The sequence below is a fragment of the Falco cherrug genome, chromosome 2 (genome assembly GCF_023634085.1).
Source record: "Falco cherrug isolate bFalChe1 chromosome 2, bFalChe1.pri, whole genome shotgun sequence".
Lineage (NCBI taxonomy): Eukaryota > Metazoa > Chordata > Aves > Falconiformes > Falconidae > Falco > Falco cherrug.
This window is the reverse complement of record NC_073698.1, coordinates 26,112,976-26,127,561: the sequence shown is the minus strand read 5'-3', so window position 1 is coordinate 26,127,561 and position 14,586 is coordinate 26,112,976. Positions and strand designations below refer to the sequence as shown.

Genomic DNA, 14,586 nt, shown 5'->3' with positions numbered 1-14,586 from the left:
AATATATGAGAAGAAAAAAAAAACAGTTGAAAAAAAATTAAATACATTACAAGGGAAACTGAACATAGATTAAGAAGCTGGAAGCTACTTACCATACAGCAGTACCAAAATGTACGAACAATTACTGCTAAATGCTACTTTTCTCAATAACTCTCTTGGCTGTGTTAATTTTTAATAATGCTTCAGTAGCCTTTCATTATAGTGTTTAAAAGATCTCATTTTGCTACACTAAGTACAGACTATTTAGTTTGATTTCCATTTTCTAAATAAATAGAAATGCCAAGGAGTTTTTCTTTAGTCAGGATTTTTTTCTAGACCACAAACAATTCCTTCCTATCTCCAGTAAATCTTCCAAGGTTTCTTAAAGGAATTTTAAATTTAAATTCACATTGTCTGGACTTTCAGCTGCAGCTTGTACCACATCCTGCTTGTACAAAGTATACAGTCTCCCCAACAGCTCATACACTATGAAATGCATACATAAGGAAATTTTTAAACCCAAGATTTTTCAAAAACTAATGGAGCAAAAACATACATAGCCAGTTCAGATGTACTGCTTAAGCGAAAAAAACCCAACCCTCATCCTCAAAAATGCCACACATCCAAAAGTCCTAGTACCTAGAAGGAGGTGAGGGAAACACAACATTTGAAGAGATGGTAATGTAGAAAGACGTAACATGACCATGGACACAGTTCAGAAAGCTGAATCCCTATGTTACCAGGCTGACACCATTTCAGTTCAGGTTGCTTAACCAGCTTCCTTACTGAGGAAGCCCTAAAACCTACTGTAACTTCACAAGAAGCATGTGAGAGAGGAATTTTGAAATAGTAATTTAAACAAGGTGCTCCTAAGATTCATCTGACCGCCAGAAAGGATTTAAGATTGTTATCAACACCTCAAGCTTCTTACAGCTTTTTCTGCACATCTGGATAGTATCAGGCTTTGGTACAAGACACATTTAGGACTGATCTCAGCCAGAAGACAATACATTGTATGTGCTGCTCTCTTTCCAGGGTGAAGCAAGTTTTAGCTAAAACAGAGCTCGACTGACTTAGAGTGAGTTGAAAAGCCAGTTATATCATAACTAGTGCAGGAGAAGAGCTCAATTACAAGTATTTACTGCCATTCTAACTTCAGAGGACAGGCTAGAACCACAAATCAAAGCTGTGACAAATGATCCAAGAACTTAAATTTGGACTGTTAAAAAAAAAAGGGCATTTTCTATTTACATACTAAAATCCCTTAACTGCTTTTAGTTTGGTTTTAAGAAAAGGATTTCTTACTTAGAAAATTAAACACTTAACACATTTTGAAGGCCACATGTGGGCTTAGACTCTCTTACTAACAGATGGTGGTAATTCCCTCACACACCTCAAAAATTAATAGAACATCATATAACCAGTCATTTCAAGGTCTCTGTAAATCCAGGTGGACACCGCATCAGTGAAAGAAGATAATCTGTTGTATTCAGAATTTTCCACTCATACTGTTAAGAGGTATTTTTAATGTAAAGCTTCCTTTCAGTGGTACCATTTCTTAGCTAAACTTCACCTAAACAATTAACTTTTTTTGTGTGTGTGTGCTGAGACTTTTAAGAACAGACTCAAATGGAGAAGTATCAACTTAGGCAGTCTAAAGGTTATCAGCTTATATGGTATAGCCTCGTTCAGTTGAAACTTCTGCTTCCCCTCTTCTCACCCTTCCTTTGGATTGTTGCTTTTAATTACACCAAAGTTTCTTAATACATATTTTACATGTATTTGAATTAGTTTGAGCTGCTGGTTTTCTGAAAAAGTGAAAGCTTGCTTAATAAACTATACTTTCAAGTCAGAAAAAGGATTGCAGGCTTCAAAACTATTTTAACTGAACCAGGACATGTAGCAAAGCAAGTAGATCCAAATTTGTTCTTAAATAGAATTTAATCACATTCTATTAGAAATAAAGAGAAAATTTACGTAAGCTATTTTACTATAATTAATTTTCCCTTGTTATAAAACCTGTTTATACTACTAATAAGGGAAATAGTCATGACTGTAACAACTGGGAATGACGTGCTTCTGGGTTTTAGGAAATATCTGTAACTACCAACTTCACTGAAGAACAGTCAATTTTAAACACAGTATCAACTCCTATTCAGTGAGCACTACCTTTAAAATGCCAAATACTTGTACTGAATCAACTATCAAAGACTGACTCCCTCTCAGTGACTAAGCCTAGATATTGTTCCAGTATAATAATAAACACATTGTGACATCATAAGTTACTTCGAATGAAAAAAGTATTTTCTTTAAATGAAGCATGAACTATAAAAATTTTGTTATGCAATCATCTTTGCTTAATATATTACAGTTTCTAAGTTACACAGTCACACCCACAAGAAGTGCTATCAAACATTTAATCTATCAATATTAGACTATATATAAAGTCATTAATCTATTCTTTTCAACAAACTCAATGAAGAACTTCAACAGCTTTGGATCTATACTGAATAACAGGGTGGGTTCTTTTTATTTTTCCTTCTGATGTCAAGCATCTGTAACTTTGAAGACTACGCTAACTACTAAGCTCTTCTAGCTTAATTTCAATTCATTCTGTTGTTTTTTTTTTTTAAAGGTAGTATTTATAGTAGTGTTAAGACCCACAAAGTTTCCTTAACTCAGTATTAAGCCACTAATATTGACTTCATACATTTTCAGCAGAATACCAAATATGGCTACATTTTATATTTCTGAAATCCAAGAAAAAAAGATTACCTACAACCATAACTGTGATTTGCAGAACTGACAGACACTCTGGGGTTTGTGTGCTTCATCCAAGGCTATCTATTAACAGGCAGGCACAACAAATGAAAAGCAAACACTCACTTCTGTGGCTTACAGAGGTCTGTTTTCTTTCTTGGCTGCATGTGGTGCAAATTGTCCTTTGCTGGGTTAAGCATTGCAATATTGACTGCATTATTTGTGGTAGGCATTGCAGCTCATACTGTGAGATGAGAAAAAGAGTTGCTGTAATTAAAAGCTTCCCAGACTCCTCCTCCTTTTTGGAAAGGAGCACTATTATCTGCACAAGGAGAATAAAGATCTAAATGTGCAAATGATTAAGGGATTGGAACATCTGACATACAAAGAAAGCCTGAAGAGAGCCGGGATTGTTTAGTTTTAAGAAGAGAAGGTCTGAAAAGATCTTACAAATGTGTATGTGTATTTGTAGGGGGGGTAGAGTGAGCAGGGAGTAGAAACAAGAGAGACAAACTCTTCTCAGTGGCACCCAGTGACAGGAGAAGTAGCAACAGGCACAGAGAACTCCAGTAAAAACTTTACACAGGAGTCTCTCCATCATTAAAAGCATCCAAAACCCAGCCAAGATAAGGCCCCGAGCTACTTGCTCTAGTTGACCCTGCTTTGAGCATAGATTTTTGTCTAGAGATCTCCAGGAGACCCTTCCATTCTCAACCGCTCTACAATTCTTTGGAATTTCTGTGATTCTGCTAGTTTATGAAAGTGCTCTGACAATGAAGCTTCAGGAGGATGTTGTAGTGTTAGCCAAAGAGAAAAACAGAGTGGCATCATCATTAATGTGATTTTGAAAAAAAGGAAAAAAAAATAAAGTAAAAAAAAGTGTGTTCATATGAGCCTAGGACAGTATGTTGAATTTTCTTTTCAGATGAACTCAATTCACTTCGGCCTTGGATAGTCTAACAGTCTCTTGTAAGTATTTCTGCTTTCACATAACGCTCTCTAGGATATCAAAAGATGCAATGGAAGCTGCAACATTTCCATGAGGAACAGAGTGATGAGGAAGTCTTTCAAATGACCTAAAAGGTGCATAAAACAAACCAAACAAACTGGAAGTATACATGCCATAGCTGAAGACACAGAAGCAGCAGCAAAGATTTTTGGAACCCAGAGGCTAAAACATGGGACAGGGGCTCCACAAATCTCTTCAGGAAAAAAAAATAAAAATTTAGAAGAATTAAGTAGCTCCCACCTCTTGAGCATCTTGCTTTGAAGAACTTACTCAGTCCAACAGAGTCTTAACACAAATGTTTTGGTAAGTTTCAGCTATTCAGCATATGAAAACTAAACAGCCAAGTAGCCATCAGTGACAGACAGGACTTGCAAATACCACACACCTTGCCACTTACCAAAACAGATAATGTATTTCACTGGAATAAGAGAAGGAAAAGAGGGGGTGCTGATATTATTTTACAATTTTATGTCATCAAATTTCTTGCTCATGAGGAACATGTTGAGGCAAACAATCATACTGGACATGTAAACACTGAGTTTACAATGAAGCCTTTTGTGGGATCTCTCAAAAGAAAATGACAAAAAGTCACCAACCATGAAAGTATAACACACACGTTAGTAAAGTTTGTTACCTCTTCCCTCTTTCCATAACCTAACATAGCCACAATGCAGCTTTCAGAAGTCCCTTGATAATTTGTTTTGATTCATTTATTAAGATAAAAATTACCATTTGAAGGGGGATGAAGCTGCTTTCTTCCTTACAAAACTGGCTTTTTCTTCTCATTTCAGGGCCCCATTCTCTCAACATTCTGATTCCTGCAATTAAACAGCTGCAGCTAATGCCCTTCTGCAAAGATGCTGAATCCCCAGGTCCATTCTCCAGACCACTGGGAAGCTCATTCTCCCTGCTAACATTCTCAGATATAGTAGTTCACATCTGCTCACATTATGGGGATGCTACACAATTGAAGCCGACAAAACTCTGTAGCGACATTCTTATGTATATGTCCTATTGGAAGGGGCAGACAGCCTTCCCATTCTGCTAACTATAAAACATTCAACTTCAAGCAAGAATGCTCCCATAATTTCAAAGTAATCTCTTTTTCCTTTCTTTGTTGTTTGGTTTTTTTTTTAAAAAAAAATAATTGAAGTTTCATAACACTAAGAGTGACAGGATGATTTTTAGCTCATAATTAAATGAAAAAATATTTTTTGGATGCAGTGAGCTACACAGAGTACTGCTGAAGAGTAAGAGCAAACTCTGATCGGTCAGGCATGAGCAATCCAAGACAGGGCTTGGCTTCAGTCAGTTCATTACTAGCTTGAATGTGTATTTCATGGTTACTATCCTATATTTAATAAAAGCATACCTTACTGTTTTCTATGTGGTAGGAAAGAGTGTATGTTTCAAAGGTTTGTACAGGCTTATTTGTGAAGCAAATGACACACTGTTTCCAAATTCATATTTGTGTTTATAAACATTCAAAGCACTTTGTTTTTACAAAACAAACGAGCAAAAAAATGAAAAAGAAAACAGTTTCAGTGGCTCTTAAAGCAGGCAAAAGTCAATAAAAGTTAGAAAATTGTATGTAACTGGGCATTTGTCACAGAATATAAAGACAAAAAAATGAGATAATGTGAAACTGACTATAATGCCATATTGCTGGTACTGGAGTTACTTTAGAAGGCTCTGCACAAAGAATGATTATTTCCATCCTTCTGTCTACACTTTCGCAGCACCAAAAAGCATGGTATGATAACAATTTCACTTGTAAGTGAATATCTTGCCCTCGCTCACTTTCAGCTAATTCCAAAATCTAATACCTATTCTGCATAGTTAAGGCTTCCAACTGTAAACAAAAGGGCAGTGAAAGAAACATCATTTTCCAAAAATAGCAGTCAAGCATTTGTAAGCTGCTGAATGGCATAAGCAGTATTCACATTTATGCAAGCTTTCAGTGAGTTGTTATATTGGAACAATTTCACTGATGCAACCCAATTTTAAATTAAAGCAGGTTAGTCACATTATACAGTTGCATTAATATAAATGAATCTGCATCACTGGTATAAATCTCAGTAACACCACAACTACTTAGACTTATTTACTGAAATTTATAATTTTCCATGTACTTCAAAAGTAGAACAAACTCTAAAGCATAGAAATTACCAGAATGCAAATTTTAGCAGAATTTAGCAGAAAGTCAGTAGGTTAATCAGAAGGTGAAGTGCTTCTCTTCTGGAAATAACAGATAATCTTTCTCTTAGAGATGAATGTCATTAACAATCTTCATAACTTGAAGTTATGAAACTATAGTTCAAATAGCTGAAATTCATCATAATCCTATAGTTGAAAAAGGTATTTCTATCATTAAGTAGTATGTGACTCTCCACAAATAAACCCTTTTTTTTTTAATTGTTCATTATCTTTATAGGTTATCATATATTGAATATAGTATCATTCACAGTATATCCAAGCCAAACCTTTCCAAGGCAGAAGTGGAAGGTAGATCATTAAATTCAAACCTGATGTTTCAAAAGATCTGCTGCCTTTGATTATACAAGCAAGTTCTAAACTTGATTAGGATTTAAAGAAAGCTTAAGGGTTCTGTCTATGCAAGAACTAATAAAACTCCACAATGGGGCATTTACAAAAGTATGAATGGTAATTAAGGATCACATTCCATCACAAAATAAATGGAACTTCATCAACAAACACACACTACTGCACTGACCCTTTGGCCATCAAACAGATAAAAGATATCAGCTAACAACGTAGCTGCAATGATACTTTTCTGTGCAAAGTACTACAATAATGGAAGAGCAACACAAGCTTATTTGAAATGGCACATTCATCAAGACAGGCTAAGATATAAAACCAAAAAAGTGAAGTACCAGGTAATGAACAGGTAAAAGACTGATTTAAAATAGCTTGCATAGCTTATTAAGTTAATGCAGTGTGTTAGTACTGTACACAGTGTATATCAGGATAAAAAAGTCTTAGTATTGGTACTAACCCCATCACAGATTTCATTCCACTTTGACTAAACTCAGTATGGCATGAAAGGGGAACAAACACCTCAGTAAGAATTCTGAGATGATTATGCAGTATTTCGGTGTTGGGTTTTAGTTTGTTTTTTGTTGGTTGGTTGGTTGTTTTTAAGGATGTAATATAGACAGTGATTCATGTATTTGAAACATACAAGTGGAGACACCGAAAAGCATTAACATGAAAGAAAAAACTGCATCATGGCCTCCTAGACAAACCTCATGGTTGTAATGAGCCATGCCCCTTGACTTCTACCCCTTTGAATACCCATCTGAAAGCCAAGATTCAGGGGAGGACAGTGAGGGAAAATATGGAGAAGAGAGAAAGATTAGTATATAAATGAATATACAGCTAAATGCTTAGTCTTATAAAACACGTGGTTTAAATGGGGAATCAGGCCACAATTTTGTAAAAATAGTATCCTGATAGAGAAAGGTGCTAACCCTTTGCTTGATGCAAAGGGATAAAACATAGGTAGGGTCTGAGGCGGGAGTAGGGGAAAAAGCCAAAGATCTGAGGTGTTTATTAATACCAATCTTGGAACTTTATTACTTCAGTGTGACAAAAATAATAAAAAAGCCTCTAGGTGTTCACCTCCTTTATAATCCATGAACTGAATCCTGTACAGACAAGTAAGATGTAAAGCTAAAAAAAAAAAAAAAAAAAAAAAAGCTGTTCAGAGTTAAGTGATAAGGAATATTCAGTGATATGCTCACCATTACAAATTTTAAAAAGTTATCACCTATACAAGTCTATCAATCCATCATACCAGATCCACAGTAGATTCCAGGCCACCTGCTGAGATACCACTATTGCTTCATGACTGTTACAAGGACTGAATAAAGTTGCCACCCATAAACACCTACTTGTCAAAGATTAGAAAGAAAAAGGCAAAAGTAATCAGTTATACTATAAGAAATTAAGTGAACATTCAGTCATACAAATATTTTTTGTAACCAAAACTAATTTTTCCATGAAAGTATTTGATAATGACTATTAGATAAGGAAAACAACTACAGTACTCAAGTAGCTGCCCATGGAACGCTACTACAAACTCTCACACTGGAGGATACTGCTCTTTTCATACAGCTCTGGCAGCTTCTACAGTAACATCCAGACATAGCTTACTATGGGTAGTACAAGAGCAGGATAGAAAGGAACTAGTGGGACAGACAGTAACTTGGACAAGGACTGCCACCACCAGTTGAATATTACCTAAAACAAAACTCACACACACAAGAAAAAAAAAAGAAAAAAAGAACAACTTCAAAATTCCCCCAAACTTTGCATTCTTGAATAATACTGTCTATCAGCAGAGAAATATACTACAAAAACAGGAAGTCTTCTAGTCTTCTACCAAGAAAATGGAATAAGATTCTCAAGCCTGCAAAGCTAGTTCCACAAAAAAACCCAGAAGTCATATGATGGAGGCTACAGCTCAACACCCATGCTATCTCAGAGTACAACAGCATCCAACGAACAAAAGTGATTCTTCCTCCCCACACAACAGTGGAACTGTGTCACAGGATGTTTCAGCAACCAAAACTGTAAATTGATTCAAAGAACTCAAATATCAAAAGCCAGCTTTAGCTTAAGACGACACTGAAATGTCTGAAGAAAATACGTGATTTCTTTTTTTCTTACATATCCCTCCCTTTTCATTTTTCCTTATAACTACTACTATGGAAAGCCTGTAAGGCAAGAAGGATCTCTCACATAACCCAACCCATTTGGCTCTGAAGCTGCAAATGCCACACCTAGAAGTGCACAACATGACAGAGCACTAAAAAATGGCTTACCTCTTCTGATGGGTAACTAGCACTGAAGTAGGATGGAATAGCCAAGAAAAGTGTGGGCTGTAGTCAACAAGAACAGCAAGAGACTTTTTGAACTACGCCTGGTGTTTGACCTACTTCTTACAAGCACTCTCTAGCCTGACAAAACATATATAAAAGGTTTCAAGATTGGACAAGGACAACCCTGGTCAGCTACACCCGTATCAGATTGAAATCTCTTTAAATCTCTATCTAATCTGTTCAAGATGCATAGGCAAAACAAGCTGCATGTGTCAGCACCAGTCATATTTTTTTAGTACCAGTCAGCTTCCTGCTCACCCTTCTTATTTTGCACTGCCACAGAATCAGCACTACAAAACTCAAAATAAAAAATTCTAGGAATTTCAAACCGGAACAGAGAAAGCTTTCTAAAAGCTAAGAAACAATGCAATTCACATACTCACGTTGGATGAAAGCTGGCCAGATAAGAGACAGTTCAAAAACACACTGAAGGAAAAATTCCCCAAGACCATTAAAATACTGGAAAAGCAGAGAATTAAGGAAGAAAGTCAGTAAAAATAATGAAAGGAAAGGCCATCTGAGATGTATTATAGAAAAACTAATTAAAGCCATATGTGGAAATGTTGCACTAGAAAATAAATGGAACAAAAATACACCTGAAGTAGTGGACAGACTGACCCACTTCCACCTTAATATCATATTTGCTGGAGCACATGGTGCAGAACTTTATATAAATATCCATCTAACACATATTGTAAGTACAAAAGGGTATCAAGAAGCAAAGGCACTACGGAGAATAACAATAAGCACATCTACCATAGCAATAACAACATCTTTGACAGTACCCTAAGAAAACGAATAGTGCTGTTGAAAGGGGAAAGGCCTCCTCACCAATAGAAGCACCGAACTGGTGTCAAAATATCCCCAAAGAGAAATCACTAAGCAATTAAAGGATTATGTTGTTTGCAAGGACAGACTTTTCCAGTTCGGTGCTTTGCAGTACACAAGGGTCAGTGAACACACATCTCTGAGACAGCATGCTGAACCTGGGACTTCAGATTAAACTCATGGACCAAAATCAAAACAAGCACCATCACAGAAGAACACGTAAGGTACAATGAGGAGTTTCCTCCTACTTCTGGAAATGTAAAAAGAATACAATATTCTAAACGATCATTTTAGAAAAGTGTTTTAGAAAAGCTCATACTCTTAATATCTTCTGACCTTCACAATATTAAAACTAGCAGTTTTTTTTTTAAGGATAATAATTAGTTCATAGGCATTGCCTATAAAGGGCTGAATCCTCTCTCCATTGTGTCTTTCACTGTAATATTAAACAATGAAAAGTAACACAAGCAATACTAGAAACTCTTACCAAGTGATACTCAATTAAACCAATTCACCAGTGTAACAGAACTTTGAACACAGTGGGTTCAGAGGAAAAGAAGCGTCACTAAGAAAAGCATCAAGAGAATCAACTAAACCCATGAACAGCACAGGCATACCCAGGAACAATAGACTGTCTTGAGTTGAAAGTCAACTGTTAAAATCTAGCAAAGCTGAAAATCCAACAACATATTAGACACAGAAAAGGATTTTCAGCACTGCATAAAAAGCACTTCATCACCTCACAGATACAAGAAATCACTGTGTCCATCAACATCAGAAGGTACCACATGAACAAAGTGAAATGCAGTAACAGAGACCACAGTGTGAGGCCACCAAAAACAAACATTTAAAAGGTAAAAACCGTCCAAGAGAAACCCTAAGTGGAAAACTTAACAGGAAAGAAGAGTGACCATCTCCATGAGAAGGGCAAGCCAAGCCAAAGTTTTGTCTCAGACATTTGCTGCTGCTTCCACACAGATGCAGGAAGAATGAACAGACTTATTGAAGCTTTACAGGGAAGAGCACAGTAATCTCAGATAAGAAAATAAAAAAGTATCTCAATTATTAACTTCTGATTCTCTCCAATAATAAAAGAAGTGTCAGCCATGCAGAATTCCAACACCAAAAAGCTATTACCAAACGGCTTATAGATGCCCAATATGGTATAGTGTAGGTTAAGTCTCTGAGAGAAATATAACCTATCAACTGACACATCAAACTGAGATCAGCTCTTTAAGCACTGTCCACTCAGTATCACATTTGCACCAAAGTCATTCAGAAATACTAAAAGTACAGGCTGAAGGAATACAGAAAAAAAAAAGCCAACAAAAACTATCAAGTTCTGTCCACCTCCACTCACCCCACAAATAATGTTTCTAAAACACAAAACTGCATTTCAAGTTGCCATTAAAACCCTTAATACAGAATCAGATAACATTTAGGTTTTTAGGGATATGCCGTCAGCCTCACTTTGTATCTGCCATATCCACTGTGTTTGTTTCACACGCAAGTAAATTAAGTTTCAGATACACAAGCATTAAGTTTGAGACATTCACTGCCCTGACAAGAAAAAAGATTAGCAGACACAATATAACCTCTCTCTGCTGTGGGAATACTGACTACTGTATATTAGAGTCCATCTGTTAAGTAATGACTGATCCAGAATGCATCGCTACTGCAGCAGACTCCCAAGCAGTTTCAAATTCATATATGTCTCCTGACGCTGAGAGGACTGTTAAACATTCGTATTTATTTTTAAGTATAAGCACAGTTCTCAGAAATAGGAACTAATTAGGAGGTTGATCTCATACACAAGCACTGTATTTCCTCCACACAAATACCAAAACACATTCTTACCTTCCCCCCTCCCTCCCCCGGCAAAGACAAGCCAATGTTAGTCCAGTTGCTGATGCATTAACAGCCAGAATTAAAATAAGCTTAAGTATCAGTAAGAAGAATGAAAGAAGAAAGAAAACCAGAAAAGGATTAAACATCTTTGTATCTGTCATGATCTATACAAAGCCAGTTAATAAAATAACTACATGTCATTCCCTTATCTCTAGTGCTACTTTTACAGGAATGGGTAATAATCCAATAAAGTTATGATGACTTGTACCACACTTGTAAAAAAAAAAATATATATATATACAAATCAGTTTCAGTTAAGTCACAAACAGCTTGTAGAAAGGAGTAGGAAATATACCAGATTATTGTTTTGACATACTCACAAAACTACAAAGGCTTTAACCCTGTGTGTTCAGATAAGCCATAAATATTAAAATGATCTGACCAAATCATGTCTTTCCCTGCATGCTGCAGCTTTTCCATTCAGTCTGTGCTAGGTCAAATGCAAATAACTGTCAAACAGAAGAATACATCCTTTTAAAGTGTCTGAAACAAAATATTTTTTACATGACTTTGTACAAAATGAGTGGAGGTTAGAAGCATTAAACTCATTTGAAACAAAGGCATTTTCAATTAATTGCCATTTAGTTTTGAGCAGTCATTATTCTATGCTATTTTACATGCAAAAATTGAGGATATTTCATTGACTGAACTGCTTTAAAAGCTCTGCTGCAGCAAATCTTGCATTCAGGAGCAGCACCAAATTGCACATAATTGAAAGTGATTCATTTTTAGATCCACTCGTTTGGCTTTTGTAGGTTCCTCAGGCTTTGGTGTAGGTAGCGCAAAAACATTAAGTCATACAGTCCTGCAGTAACTCTTTCACTCCATGAAGTAAGCAGATGACTAAGGAGCTACATTTTAGCATCTTCTCTCCCTTTCAAGCTATTTACTGGTGTAAAACAGTTACCTCGCAGGGCACAGACCTTAAATAAAATTAGCAACAGCACTCACTTTGCGGACAAGAATGTGTTTTGGAAAGTACGGCGGATTATTAAGACATGAGGAACCCAATACAATACTGCAATACAACTAACTATTACAGACGTTAAAGCATATTAAATCCTTTCAAAGATCTCCCTCCTCCTACCCCGTCTACATAAAATACTCAACTAGCTCTGAGCTAACAGGGTTAAACCCTTCACATGCTTCAACCACTATAAAAAGCTACCAGCTCGGTCTGCTTTTTTTTTTTTTTTTTTAATGTTTTCCCATTAAAAACAGATACTACAGACATGCCACTCTTTCTCCAGTAAGGAAGCCTCCAGGTTATCAGGCAGCATCCAGAACCCCAAACTGCAAATTAATCTCGTTTTTTACACCGTGAATTGCCCACACTCCGGTTCTGCAGGAGCAGGCAGTGGGAAGGGGGGCAGCGGCCTGCCCGTGCCAGGCAGGGTCCTGCCTGGAGTTCAGGGAGCGCCCAGGGGGCTGCTGCTGCCACACGCGCCAGAGGAGCGGGTCGAGGTATCGAGGAGGAGGGAGAGGAAGGCACTAGAGGAGTTTGGGATGGAAAGATGGTCGGAGAAGGGCCGTACGTGTCGGAGGGACGCAGGGGCTGGGAAAATGAAGGTCCCTTTCGGGCTGCACAGGGGCGGGGGGCGCAGGGCGCAGCCCCGGGAGGAGGTGGGCTGCGGGAGCCGGTGCCCAGGGGCCCTCTGCCCGCCGGGGCGTCACCGGGGCGGGGTGCCGGGCCGCTTACCAGGTTCAGCACCGTCTCCACGATGTCCCGGTTGCTGACCTCCCCGACCTGGATGAGTCCGATGAGGACGGCGAATTTCATCCGGATGTTGCGGATCGGCACCGACGGGTTAATCATCCCCGCGGGCAGCACCACGGACCCGGAGCCCGACGCCCTCAGCTCCCCCATCACCGCGACGCTGCTGCTGCTGCTGCTGCCGCCGCCTCCGCCTCCACCGCCGGCCCCGACGGAGATGAGTCCCGCGGGCTGCGGGTCCGGCCCCGACACCGGCTTCTCGCTCGCCATTTACCCCCCGCCGTTACCGGCACCTGCCGCCGCCGCCTCCCCGCCCGGCCGGGCCAAGCCTCGCATCCACCGCAGTCGCACCCGGCGGGGCCGCAGGGAGCCGGCCCGAGGCGCAGGCACCGTCCCAGGAGCCGCTCCCCCGCTCCGCTATAATGAGGGATTATTATGGGCGCCGATGCCCCGTTAGCCGAAGGCTGCCCGGCCGCGGCCGCCTCCCCGCCGCGGGGCAGGAGCAGCGGGCGCCGCCGCGCGCGGCGCGGCCCGGCGGGGACAAGCGGCGCGCGGGGCTGACGGCGGCGCGAGCGATCGCCGCCGCTGCTGCTGCTGCTGCTGCTGTTGTTGTAGAGCCGAAACCGCCGCCGCTCACGCCGCCATGTTGCCGCCCCCTGCCTGCGGTAGCCGCTAGGGCGCCTGCGCCGAGCCCGTCGGGGGGAGTGGCCGGGCCGGGGCCCCCCAGCCGGCCGGGAGACAGGTGAGCAGGTGCACGGGAGCCGCGCTGCTGCCGCCGCGGCGAGAGGGGCCGCGCTGAGGCACGGGGCCGCCGCCTCCCGCCGGGATTGCCGCCCGGCCCCGCCCGCCCGCTCCCGGGAGGTTACGCAACGCCGCCCGAAGTGACAGGGTGGCGCCCGCCCGCTTCGACGCGGGGCCGCCCCCCGGCCCAGCGCCCGGCCTCGCCCCGCTGCCCTCGGGCGCCCCCTGCGGGCGGGGCGGGCCGGGCCGCCGCGCAGCCACTCGGGTGGCCTGCGGAGCTACAGGCGGGGCCGCGGCGGTGGGCGCCCGCTGCCAGCCGCGGGCCGCCGTCGGCGGGAGGTGTTCCCGCTGGCCTGGCGCTGGAGCCTGCCGGTGAGGGGCCCAGCAGCGCCCCGGCCGGCAGCCGGAGCAGGGCCTGCTGGGCTCCCCGGGCGGTTCCCGCCGTGGCCATCCTCTGTGGCCTCCGCCGTGCCTTTCCCACCGCGGTCCCACGCGGTTCAGTGAGGAGTGGCTGGGCTGGCACCTCTCGCGGTGGGTTTCTTCAGTAGCTTTAGTGTTAGCGAGTGGCCAGGTTTGGGTGAGGGTGGCTGGGGTTGTGCAGGGGCTCCTGAGCTGTGATCCCCTTGAGCATAGGGAGGGACAGGGGAAACCGTGGGGTCTGCCAGCCCAAGAGCCTACGTGCTGCTGGTGAAGGAGAGGGGTGCTTTCCAAAGTTCTTGTTAATACTTGAATGCCTGGTTCTC

The 14,586-nt window shown here is 41.0% G+C and overlaps 1 protein-coding gene across 3 annotated transcripts in view; it reads right to left on the bottom strand.

Annotated features, from left to right (window-relative positions):
* The window catches only part of NBEA (neurobeachin), a 510,084-nt gene extending 495,983 nt beyond the window's left edge, over positions 1 to 14,101 (bottom strand). For all 3 annotated transcript variants that reach the window (XM_055702674.1, XM_055702673.1, XM_027815633.2), the window contains exon 1: positions 13,088 to 14,101. In XM_055702674.1, coding sequence (XP_055558649.1) covers positions 13,088 to 13,372 — 285 coding nt within the window. In that variant the 5' untranslated portion in view covers positions 13,373 to 14,101. The remainder of the gene's footprint in view (positions 1 to 13,087) is intronic.
* Positions 14,102 to 14,586: the final 485 nt, after the last annotated feature.